Raw genomic sequence first — 13,191 nt, 5'->3', positions numbered from 1 at the left:
GGAATTCTGGCTTTTCAGGTGAACCTTCCCAAATGGCAAATTTCCCAATTTAAAAAATATTGCACAGGCTAAACACAAATGTCTGTGAGTTAGATCGGTCTATGGGGTCCAAGGCTGCCTCTGTTGCTTTAGGCATAAAGCTGTGCATCGACAAAAGAAGAGTCAACTGGACAACGTGTTTTCTTGATACCACCAGCCTGTGGATAAGCTCTTCTCCTTGGAGCGTTCCCTCCTGTCTCCCTGCCTTTTGCCCCTTTCCACCTGCAGTCTGCAAACACAGACTCTCTGGGTTGGCAGTGCCCTTCCCATTCAGGCAGTCCAATATCCCCCTGGCATGAGTGACAGCACTCTCAAAGCCCTGCCAACGTCCCTTCAGCCAACAGCGACAGGGGGTTAACGGCTTCCCAGGTAGCTGGCCTCCTCTTTGGACAGGGCTGACGGTTGAATTATGCTTCATCTGATACTCCTGGAAAGCTCAGGAAGTACCCTAGCAGCCTATTTTCTGTCTTTTGGTGGGTCGTCCAGGACAAATCTGATTCCTCATTTGTATGCCGCCCATTCAGAGTCCTCACCCACCCATGTAGCCTCAATCAAGCCTTTTTTTCCAGGCCAGACATGCTGGTTTCCTCAATCAGTCTTCATAAAGCATGACTCTGAGCCTCCCCATATTTTACTCCTTCCAATCAAAAGGCTCTAATTTGTCTGGATAGTATGAATAATAGCAAAAACTAACATAGAAATTAATGAATACCAGGCATTCTTCGAAAAGCTTTATATTCCTTAACTCCTGTGATCTTCCTAAGAACTCTAATGTAGATGCTATTATTACCACTCATTTTACGGAGGAGAGAACAGAGGCACAGAGAGCGTAAGGTACTTGCCTGCAACCACACAGCTGATCAGTGTAGAGCAAGGAGCAAACCCCACCAATCTGACTCCATGCTCCAGTCCATGCTCTTAGCACTCCAGGTCTCCAGGTGGGCTCACCAGTGCAGAGAAAGGAAGGCCACCAACACACCCTAGCGTTAATAGGGACTGACTCGTGCTAGGTGCTCTTAAATGGATGGGAACCACCAGCTCTTCATTCCGTATCTTATGCCTCTGCTGAAGGTCCATTATCAACTCTTGGCACCTCCCTACACTGTTGACTCATGTGAGCTCACTCTCAATGAATCCCTTAAATCTCTTTTACACACACGGGTGCTAAGTCCCAGCAACCCCATCTTTTCCTCAGGCAGTTGGTTTTATGGACTCTGTGCCTGGCCTGGCCTAATTTTCATCCCTCTGCCCTATTTCTGACGGCCCATAAAGTTGTCCTGTAGCCTATCTTCTCTGTGCCCTCACTGTAGAAAGAATTGGAGAAGGCAAGGAGGAGTTTAGATTATAGAATCATGGAACTCTGGGGACCAAAATAAAAGAACATCCAGTCCTCTGCCTCATTTTACAGATGAGAAAAGGGAGACCCAGAGGGCAAATGAATTCCGAGGACAAGCAGCCAGCAAGTAGTGCAGCTGAAATTAGAATCTGGGCGTCTGCTTTCCCACCCCTGGCTCCTCCAACTGCTCCAGTCTGTCTCCACTCAGAGTTTCCGGGATTAGACAGAAGTACAATAAGGAGAATGTGTTTTCTCTGCCAATCAACAAGGAAACATCAATGGGTTTAAGATGACAGCAGGAAGCTTGCGGAAACAGGGAACAGACCACAAGGATGAGATAGGGAAAAAGGCCGCCCAAGGATTCTCTGAGCTCCAAATTCAGGGTTCATTCCTGCACACATTTGCTCATCACACACTGATATGCTTACAGCGGATGCTACACAGGGTTAGGTTAGAGTCAGCAGGCAGCCAGCACTATTTTTGAAAAGTTCCTAAGTCTCTTGGACCGTAGCCCTTGGAATCTTAAAAGCCAATGATTCATTTCTGATGTTTCTCTTTGCATCTGGTTTCTCTTCTCTGTTCCTTCCCCCTCCCCCAAAGCTTGCACTTGAATTTGGGGACAAGGCTCTTCCATGTGACTGCACCTTATTGTGAGCCAGGCAACACAACATGCACAGGTGACTGAGGCTAGGTGAGTGGCTGCCCTGGAGGGGCTCCCATCCCCACTGGGACACAGACCATCTCTTCCCTGAGGAACAGTAATCTGCTCCCTGCCTCTGGCAAGTGTGGCCTCTAAGGGACCACGACAAGGTCTTTCCTGATTGACTTTGCCGCCAAGGGGAATAAACGGGGAGATCCAGGGAGGCTTCTGAATGCTCTTCTGGTTGGAAGCAGAACCAAGAGCTGTGATCACATTACATTTTCCAGCAAATTCAACAAAACTGATTCCAATTTCATTATTTCAAAATTTATGCCAATTTGACTTAAGGTTTAAATTTATCTCGTTTATCTCCACGTTATGTGGGAAGAAACATCTGGCCAAGTAGATCAAAGAACAAATAGGAAGATAAGGTTAACCTACTTACAAAAATGTGTTCTTTTCAAGGATTTCAGTACATTCTTTAATTACAATGGTCTTTGGTAATTCATTAAAACAATACACTAAGAGCAGTTAATTCCTATTACGGAATAAAATGGCATGTCGCCAAACTACTCCCGTTTCCAATTTTGTATTAATTTAAACTAGGCCCAAGTCAACCAAATTAGTGAGCTAGATAATTGCGTGGTTTTTAGAATGGGATTCTACCTCAGACACAGAGGTCACCTAGTCTAGAGACTTCATAAGGTCTCTGCCACAGAGTCTTTTGTTTTGATGTTGGTATTTTTTTTTTTTTAAAGACTTTCAAAATGTAAAAACCATTTTTAGCTGGCAGACCATAGGTGAGATTTGGCCCACAGGTCACTGTTTGCCAACTTTAATTTATTTTTAACAGCTTTATTGAGATATAATTGGCATATAATAAACTGCACATATCTGAAGTGTACAATTTTATAAGTCTTGACATACGGACAGACCATGAACCTACCAGCACACTTCGGGTACACATGAGGGCACATTATTGGAAAAGACAGTAATGCTGGGAAAAGTGGAAGGCAGCAAGCAAAGAGGAAGACCAAATATGAGATAGATCAACTCCATAAAGGAAGCTACAGGCATGAGTCCACAGGAGCTGAGTAGAGCTGCTGAGGACAGGACACTGTGGGCATCACTCACTCATAGGGTCTCCAGGAGTCAGAGCCAACTTGACAGCATATAACAACAATCACCACAATCAAGACAGTGAACATGCCCACCCCCTCCCCAGGCAACCACCCACCTGTCTTCTGTCACTCCGGGTTAGTTTTCACTTCCTAGAGTTTTTTGTACATAGAGTCATACAGTAAAGACTGTTTACGTTTGGTTCTTCCACTCAGCATGACTATTTTGAGGTCCACCATGTGGTCGTGTATATCAGTAATTCATACCTTTACCTTCATTCACACAAGTGAGGAAACTGAGGCTGGAGGTGCCTGCCCCAAATCCCACAGAGGACAGTAGAGCTGGCCCAGAGACAGGCCCCCGGTCTCCCTGTGCAGCCTTCTCTTCCCAAGTCATCTCATTGCTAATCTCACCAGGGGTTTTAAAAACCTTTCGAAACCTTTATGTGGTCTGCAGAATTTGTACAGGTCTTGCTCCACTCCTTTTCCTTCAAATCCCTTATTCCAGTGTCCCTTGGATCAGAGAGCACAGGGCGATACCCAGAGCAAAACGCATTCCAAGTTGTATCCCCAGGTTCCCCGGACAAATCGGTCTTAGAGGAAACCAAACAGAAACTGATGCATTCATCCAGTAGTTACTGAGCACCTACCCTGTGCCAGGCACTCCGTGTTGCGTAAAATAAAATCAATAATGATTTCTATCCTGAAAGAGCTTACAGACTAGCAATTAAGGAAAGACTGACAAAAGAAACATAAGCACATGATCACAAAATGACTAAAATTACGTATAGGGAAGGAGGAAGATGCTGTGATAGCAATGGGGAGGGCTGACATCTGGTTCAGGGCATGTATGTGGGACAGGGTGACCCTAGGAGGCTAGGGCTGCGCAAGCCAGGCCAGAAAGCAGCCATTACAGAGGCCGAGCCCCCGGGTGGAAGGAGTGGTGTGTGGCACCCTGTGTAGCCAGAGCCTGGGGAGCGAGGGAGAGTGGTGGGTGCAGAGCAGATATGGCTTGTTTGCAGAGTGCCTTGCTAACCACCCGGCCAAGACTGGATTTCACCGTATATGTAATGTGCTCTAAGTTTAAAACGAAGCCATGGGGGGGGTTTTGAGACCAGGAGTAACGAAGTCCAATTTACAGTTTTAAAAAGATCACTCTGGCTGCTGCTGTGTGGAGAACGGATTAACAAGGGCAGGAAGTCAGGGACGGAGAGAAGGGAAAGGATGCATCACATTTCTGGAAGGTCTGCCGCCCGACTTCTTAGGCCTGTGGGTACGGGACTCCGTGTCCTTTTAGGGGCTGCTTTAAAACCACAGTCTTCGACGTCTAGATAAAAAGGAGCTTTCCAGTTTCAGTTGAGACTGGTTGACTTTGGATGCTGCCAGGCAGACTAGGGCTGGGGCAAGCCAGGCCCTTGGGGTCTGGAGCCAGAAACAGTTTGAACTGCTCAAATAAGGCGTTTTCACTCTGCAGAACTGGCTGCAAGATAGTTGCTGACTTCCCCGTTTATGTGGTGAGCTGCCAGGGGCAACGTTTTACCTGCTATGCTAACATTTGCCCAGGGCTCCTGCTGCACACGTAAGTCACTCATGCAGATCTTGCTTCCCAGCTTCTGAATTCGGCTCTCACCACGGACTCACACTCCAGGGTCGGGCAGAGAAACAGCTCCTCAAGCATGGGGCAGCAGGAAGGCAAGTCCCCAAGAGGGGAGGTCAGCATCTTGATCCTGGTTCTGGACCTGTCAAGTCACGTGCTGTAGGACCTTGGCCAAGTCACTCCATCTCCTTGAGCCAGTTCCTCTATGAACCAGGATGGTGAAGGAGGGTAACAGCTGTCCTCCCTTGCTCTGAGGGAATCGCGTGCACCTGCTTAAATGATGGCTCAGAGAAGTGTGAACACTGCACTAAATAAGGCCTTCTTTTATTACCAATGTGTTAGTCATTGAATAAGTGGTAGCCTTTGCTGAGGGCCTGCTAAGAGATGCCAAGCTCAGGGCCTGGGGCTCTGTTTTCAGAGCAACAGAGATTTCAGTAAAGTCACACTTGATTTTCCATGGATTGCTCATCCATCAGCCTCAATTACACAGAACATAATCAAGAACGCTGAAACAAGCTAAAAGGACTCCTGATGATCCATCCCAGGGACTGTTGGCCAAATGTGTCCTCCAAGAGAGACTTGGCTTACTTGGGATATGGTGTAGCTCAGGAGTAGGCAAACTTTTTCTGTAAAGGGCCAGATACTAAATACTTAAGGCTTTGCTGGTCATAGACTCTCTGTAACAACTCTGCCATTTTAATGCAAAAGCAGTCATAGGTAACGAACAGGGGTGCTTATATTCCATTAAAACTTTATGTACAAAAAAGAAGTTTGGCCCAAGGGCCAGAGTTTGCCAACCCCTGAAAATTTGAATCTGAATATCTTTGGACAGGCTTGTATTTGCCAGTTCCTCACAAGCTCTACTCCCCATCTCACACCCCCATCAGTTCTCACTATGATTCCTATCTGACCCCAATATTGATATTAGTAAGAGCAACAAACATTTATTTAGACTTACTGTGTTCCAGGCCCTATTCTAAGAACTGGACATGTATTAACTCATTTAATCACTACAGAAACTCTATTATCATCCCCATGAAAAACGAGGCCAAGTGAAGTTAAATAACTTGCCCAAGATCAGGCCGCTGGTGGCAAAGGCAGGACTGGAATCCAGCTGTCTGGCTCTGATTCTGTGCTCTCGATCGCTATGCCGCTCTGCCCAGCAGCTCCCGACTGCACAAACCAGGACAGCAGATGACGTGGAAGACTCGGGGCACCTCTCACCTCCTCTCAGAGCCCACACGTTACCCCACTCTACGGGGCCAGGCACCCGAGACTAGAAGTAGCAAGGCCTGCAAATGTACTTAGTAGAACATGAGATTGGGAGGTGACTGGAATCAGGCACCAACAGTAGTACACAGAGACACGATAGCTGGCAGTCTGACAGGAGCAGCAGGAGTGAAAAGTAGCGAGAAAAAATTATTTATTCACTGATGAGTCAGCTACTCAGCGCCAAGCACTCTCCACGATCCCAAACATCCCAAGGCCTTGTTACTCAAAGTGCTTTTATCAACAGCTCATCAGCATCACCTGGGTGCTTGCAGAAATGCAGAGTCTCCAGCCACATCCAGAGGGTCTGAATCAGAATCAGCATTTTAGCAGGTCCCAGGTGATCCCCATGCACTCTTCAGGCTGAGAAGCCCTGCTCTATGTGGGAATTGTTACTGGTCCCACTTCAAAGGCCAGGAACCCAAGGCTCAAAACAGTGCATGACCTCACAAGCTCATGAGTTGCAGGCTCAAGCCTGAACCCCAGTTTGTGGTTTGGAGGCTACGGTCATTCCCCCGAGGTACTCAAAGCAAAGCCTTCAGGACATACACCTCAGCAGCAAATGTGCATCAGGACATACTAACTGCATCAGGGTGGGCTCACGAATAAGTAAAATCTGACCCTGCATCGTGAACAGTCACGCCCAGGATAGTATTTTTTAAAGAAACTTGGAAATGATATAGTTAAGCAAGACTTCAATTAATTTCAATTTCCACAATTTTCAATATCTCTTCTTTGTACAAAATTGACTAATTTTTCATTCCCTGATGACTTTAGGTAACAGGATGTTGAAGGACTTTGAAGTCGGCCACACTGGACAGACTTCTCTTCCTTTTCTAGGCACATGTGTTAGCTGGAGCCAATGCCCCAGAGGCAGAAGTCAAGAACCTAGAAAAATGGGTTCTTGGGCTAAGAAAGAGATTTGTACTTGGGATTAGACTGTAAGAAGTCTCATTTGATGCTAAGGGGCTTGGGCTGAGATGCTTCCTGAGTTGAAGTTCAGGATTCTGGAGTCAGACAACAAGGTCTCCTCCCTCCCACCCATCTCTCCACCATGTCCTATAGCATCAGGACAAGACTGCAGGGTGCCTCAGCCGTGAAGTGGAGGCCAGAGGGTGGCATTAAGGAGGTAGCCTGTTCCTCCTAGTGTCTCTATTTAACAGACTGTCTTTCTTGCTAGGCATTTGGAACACAGGGAAGACACATATGTTTTAGTAGATATCCTTGATTTGAATATAAGGAGCAGAAAACATTCAGGATCCTGCAAGGGAACGCTGTGATAAAAGGATATATGATCCGGAAAAAAAAAGCTTCCAGGAACTCCAGCAGCTACTTTTTCTTTCTCTCCAGGTTGCATGGGTTGTTTCCGTCTGTCTGCCTGTCTTCCTACCTGGCCCGTGCAAAGCCCCTCACATCGCTTGCAGTGGCACCTCTCCTCTCTGCAGCTCTGCTCAATTATCCTCTCAACACAACAACCCTCTCCCTTTCCAGATCAGTCCTGCTTCCTCATCAATAGACTCCAGGAAGCCTTCTGCCTTGCCCTCATCGCAACTCTGGGCATAGCCTTTTAATTTCTGACCCTTTGGCTCACTGTCACTGTCCTTCTGTTTTCCAGTGGGAGTGAAGAATCTCATTGATCCAGCTTGGCTTTCTGAGGCAGAATCACAGTTGCCAACCACCAATGTGCTGGACTGCCTTGGGTCAGAGAGACAATCCCCCAGGCCAATCAGTCACGGGCGGAGGGGTCACGTGGTGGCACTCCCCACGCAAGTGCACCAGCAGGTGGGGAGAGTCCCACAAAAGGCGGGAAGGATGGTGGAGTAGGATTGACAGCACAGCAGTATCTGCAGAGTTTCAGTGAGTCCTAGAATCTGAGGGTGAGGGAGGACCTCCCACATCATTTGGTCCACATGCCCCGACTGCAGTCCTGGTCCTCCCAGGACTGACAGTGTCACTGCCCTCCTAGAGATCTCTGAGACAAAGGAGGTGGGGTGTGGGGAGGAGATGGGGCCAGGGATGGGAAAAGTGACTTACAAAACTTCCTGCTGTTTATGGTCGGTGTTGCTGCAACTATTGCACTGTTTTCCACGCACTTTCACTAGATACTATGGGACAGAGACCCTTTGGAAAAAGAAACTAAACTTTCACATTCTGTGCTGAGTTCAAAACTTTGAGACGATGCCCTGAATTTATGTGAAAACTTTACAGTATTTTTCATCTTTTTGAACCTTCCTTATCAAAGAATACTGGGTAATAATGAGGTAATAAAATTGAAATAACCCCCCAGGTTTTTGGTATTGAGACCAAGTCTCATGCAGACACAATGCCATTCAGCCTATTGTAATACTTGGGCGACACATCGTAAGAGGAAGGCTGGATCATCTGTGGAGTTTCAGGATTTGCAAATCATGCTCCAATTCACCTGGGCCAAGATGGTTAACACTGTTGGGATTCTGACTGGCATCAAGGAAATCATCCTTTTAGTGGCAGTATTACTTCATCCAAAAAAAAAAAGGTGACCAAAATGCTTTCAGAACCAATTTATCATTTTGTTTTTCTAAAGAAACTGAAAACGGAGGAAGCTACACTTGGTTCTAAAACAGAAGTGATGTAAGTCCAAGGTCAAGTCCACGTTGACAAGCCAACTATTTTCTTCAAGCCGGTACAGAGGGGAGAAGGGAGTTACACCTTTTTTTATTTTTTTAATTTTTGGTGAGGAAGATTGGCCCTGAGCTAACATCTGTTGCCAATCTGCCTCTATTTTATAGGTGGGATGCCACCACAGCATGGCTTGATGAGTGGTGTGTAGATCCATGCCTGGGATCCAAACCTGACAACCCTGGGCCATGGAAGTGGAGTGCCTGAACTTAACCACTATGCCACCAGGCCGGCCTGAACATCTTTTTTTAAAGAGCCAGCGTCTTCCTAAAACCAGTGCCAGGACCCACGCATTTCACAGCCCAGCTGAGAATGAGCACACCCAATGTGTCCTTGTTCACCCAAGTTCAGCTGAAAGTCAGCTGAAAAATGCTCTGCTAACACAAAGCAGATTTTGATTCAAAGGAAGCAAAGATGCATAAATTCATGGGAACCTCTTAAATAACCATTTACAATCTTGACTGATTTTATTTTACTTGAGAGGAGAAAATGTGGAATGATATATGTAGATAATAAATCTTCTTTACCAGCCCAGGTTTCTCAACCTCGGCATTACAGATATCTTGTGCCAGGTAACTCTTGGTTGTGGAGCTGTCCTCTGCACTACTGGATGCTTACTTAGCAGCATCCCTGACCTCTACTCACTAGAGGTCAGTGGTACCTCCCCCATCAGTCATGACAACCAAAATTGTCTCTAGACATTGCCAAATGTCCCCTGGGGGGTGAAACTGCCCACAGCTGACAAACACTGTACTAAACTAAGACAAAATTCTAGCTGTTTAAAGCAAAGACAGTTATCTGGAATTAAATCGGCTTTTTCTTTTCTGAACATGGGATCAGAAAACCAACAGCAGGGAACTCCTCACCCTGTACAGCACCTGTGCTCCCTCGGTGGTCGGATCTCTAACTTCCTCAATAAGGGAGATGTATTAACATGAACCCACAGTTCCTGATCATTCCGGAAAGCGATTAACTTTTACGTTTAGGAAGAGGTATGTTTTGAAGCCCTGGAGACCATTCCATCCTATACAAACGTGTCCTGAAAAATTTACGACATTTGCATACTAAGGCGGACTTCCCGTATAAAAAGATTTGCATGTCGTGTCAATAGATCCTACTCTAATCCGGTTCCTCTTCAGTTGCACCCTCCCGGATGCACTCTGCATATTATCCAGGAGGGCCAAAGGGACCTTTAGGACCCAACAGCCCAACAATTTCGGAAAACCTGGCTCAGGCTGCACCAAGAATGTCATTTGGTCCAAGATGTCCCTGAGCAAAGTGCCCACAATCGGCCCCAGCAGGGACGTCCCTTTCCCCGTTGAATACTGACCACTGTGAGTGCTGACCACAGCCAAGAGGACAGGAAGGCCACTGCACTCCCCTGGCAAAGCGAGCTGTCAACCTTTACACCCCTCTGCCAGAAGGCAGAGGCAAAGAGTCACTTGGTAAAGGGTCTCTCTGTGCAATGTCTTGCTCCAGAAAGATATCCAGCCCCTGTGGGGCCCTGGCTTTCAGAAGCAAGTACAGAATGTGAAAGAAACTGTAATGTGTTATTTCACACATGCAAAGAGTAAAGGGCTTTGTCATGCAGCCATCATATGGATGAGCAGGTACAGCCCTTATTTGATACCCAAATGCTGAGCAACCAAATCCTCGAATATTCTTGTTTACTTCTAAGCAGATCCTATTAAGCCCTGGGCACTTGGCTTGATTACTCCCTGGATCAAAGTTAAATTAAATTACCCAACAAGCTTTTTTCCAGAGAGAGACACACACACATGCACACAGACTGACTCACCTTCCAGAAGCTATCCACTTTGCCATACACAAGGGACTGGTTCTGCCTTTTGATTTCGTTAATGTGGTGGATGTCGCTGGAGTTCAGGTGCTGCTCCACCACAAACCCCAGAAAGCTGTTGTCTGGGGTATGAGCTGATGTGGAAGGGAAAGGACAGGGCAGTTAGGATGTCATCAGCGAGAAGAAACAACAGTAATTACAAATTTAATACAAGCCATCTCAGACACAATTAAATGTTTTCACTTTAATCTGTTGTTCCTTACCTGGGAGGGGCGAGGGACTGCCTGCTCCCACATATCCCCAGTAAAACCTTCACGTGAGAATAATTCCAGGATGGATTACCAAATCCTGCTCTTTTTAGCAGAAAATACATCTGTCTGAAAATCACTCAGCTGCGCGCTCTCCCCCTTCCTGTTGCCTCAGCACAAGGCTACTGCCTCCTGACAGAAATGTCCTCACCCAGGTTGTACCAACTAAAGGACAGAAATTTCTAGGGAGCAAGGCTGAATCAATGGTTCTCGGCAGGGCTAGGGGCCCCAGACAACCCGATCCGACGCCAGCTGTGTTCAACTGTCCAGCTGGGTAAAAGGGGATGTGGGGGCAAAACCAAGCAACATCACCCCAACCTTGCATGTCCTCTAAGAATCACTCACTAATGAAAGATGTCATTATGGGGCTATGCTGAAGGGATAGAAGGAAGACAGAATAAAAGGTGAGGCTCACTGGGATGGAAACCAACCCCAAAAGTCAACCACCCCCAAAGGTCAACTACCCCAAGGAACGCTATCTAGTCTACAGAAGAGACTTTTCTGGAAGAGAAAAAGCATTTTCCTCTGGATCTCTCTCATCATTTGAGTTCTACATCTTCCCCATTTTGATGCCTGACCAAGGGGGAAAGCGATCCCACACCCTCCCCAAACATGTGTCACTTGTGCCTATTAATTTTCAAAGGAATTTCACCAGAAGGCAACACTCAAAAACCCTGCTCTCCAATACATTCATTCTGTCCAGAGAAATCTGTTTTTCAGATGACCCTGCAGAGGCCCCACAATATTAAATGAAGCAACTGCTCTGCTTGACTCTGACCTGAACAGAACAGCTATAAATAACTTAAAATGAAAGATACTCCATATTCAGTGAAATCCACACACTGCAGCTTCAACCATAGTCATTCACAGGGTGGTCAACAAACGCAGAAGTTGGTTCCTTTGTCTTGTTCTGGTTTTTTCGGGACTCAGGAGCCCTTTCCCAGGCAGGAAGCAGGCCCAGAAGCCCTTTAAGTTGGGCAGGGGTGGGTCTGCAGCAAAGGCCTAAGGATCTGAAGCCCTGGGCCCGCTCTCATACGCCCCACACGAAGATGAACAAGGCAACCCGGCAGAGCGCTGTGAACTGTGGAGATGAATGAGCTGCATAAATACTGTGTTATCACCATCAGTCTCCCAGGCTTTTGCCTAATGGGGGTGACAGAATGAGGAGATAATAGGGTTGTGACTGGGGAGTTGTGCTCGGCCTGGCCAATCTGTTATTTCATTTCTGCATTTTTGAACAAGTGCCCAGAGGCAATGGCAATGGCTGCAGTTTGCTGGAAAGTAAATTACTGAATAAATTCTACTGCCAACAAGAGGCAGTAGTTGCTTTTTTTTTTTTTCCTTTTTGAGGAGCTGTGGGGGAGGGGATTTGAAGGACTATGGGGGAGGGGAAGACAGCCTGTGTGCATATGACATGTCAATAAGGCAACTTAAAATACTTCTTTGTAAACTTTTGGTTAATAGTAAAAATTCTGAAATAGAATCTGACACTTTAAACTTTGAGATCAGGTTTTTTTTAACCTTCAGAAAATTTCTGTGGTGACTAAAGGTCCATGCTTTGATATTTATCTCTGCAATTCAGTCATCTAGTCCCTATGTGGGCACTTTTTTAAAAAACTAAATAATCTAAGGGCTGGCCGCATGGCCTAGTGGTTACGTTCGCTGTGCTCCGCTTTGACAATGCAGGTTCTGTTCCCAGGCACAGACCTAAACCACTCGTCTGTTAGCGGCCATGCTGTAGTGGCGGCTCACATACAAAAACAGGAAGATTGGCACAGATGTTAGCTCAGGGTAAATCTCCCTCAGATAAAAAAGAAATGCAGGGCTCAGGTCCCATCCCAGAGCTTCTGAATTAAAACCTGCATTTTGGGGCTGGTCTGGTGGTGTAGTGGTTATGTTCGTGCACCCCACTTTGGCTGCCCAGGGCTCATGAGTTTGGATCCCAGGCATGGACCTACACACTGCTCATCAAGCCATGCTGTGGTGGCATCCCACATACAAAATAGAAGACTGGCAATAGATGTTAGCTCAGGGCAGATCTTCCTCACCAAAAAAAAGAAGAAAAAAGTCTATGTTAAAAAAAATAATCAATAACGTAGCATCTAAAACACTTACTAGATCTTACTTCACGTAATAATATACTCAGGTGTAGTCAAAAATAAAATGATAGGGACCAGCCCAGTGGCACAGCAGTTAAGTGCGCACATTCCACTTTGGCGGCCTGGGGTTTGCCAGTTCGGATCCCGACTGCAGACATGGCACTGCTTGGCAAACCATGCTGTGGTAGGCATCCTACATATAAAGCAGAGGAAGATGGGCACAGATGTTAGCTCAGGGCCAGTCTTCCTCAGCAAAAAGAGGAGGATTGGCAGCAGATGTTAGCTCAGGGCTATTCTTCCTCAAAAAAATAAATAAATAAATAAAATAA

General features: G+C 46.4%; 1 protein-coding gene across 6 annotated transcripts in view; it reads right to left on the bottom strand.

Annotated features, from left to right (window-relative positions):
• MGAT5 (alpha-1,6-mannosylglycoprotein 6-beta-N-acetylglucosaminyltransferase) overlaps positions 1–13,191 on the bottom strand; it is a 334,592-nt gene that overhangs the window by 82,796 nt on the left and 238,605 nt on the right. For all 6 annotated transcript variants that reach the window (XM_070581231.1, XM_070581232.1, XM_070581230.1 and 3 more), the window contains one exon: positions 10,456–10,589. In XM_070581231.1, the coding sequence (XP_070437332.1) occupies positions 10,456–10,589 (134 nt within the window). The remainder of the gene's footprint in view (positions 1–10,455; positions 10,590–13,191) is intronic.

The sequence above is a fragment of the Equus przewalskii genome, chromosome 17 (assembly GCF_037783145.1).
Source record: "Equus przewalskii isolate Varuska chromosome 17, EquPr2, whole genome shotgun sequence".
Classification (NCBI taxonomy): domain Eukaryota; kingdom Metazoa; phylum Chordata; class Mammalia; order Perissodactyla; family Equidae; genus Equus; species Equus przewalskii.
The sequence above is the reverse complement of the archived record's forward strand: the minus strand, read 5'-3'. Positions and strand labels throughout refer to the sequence as shown.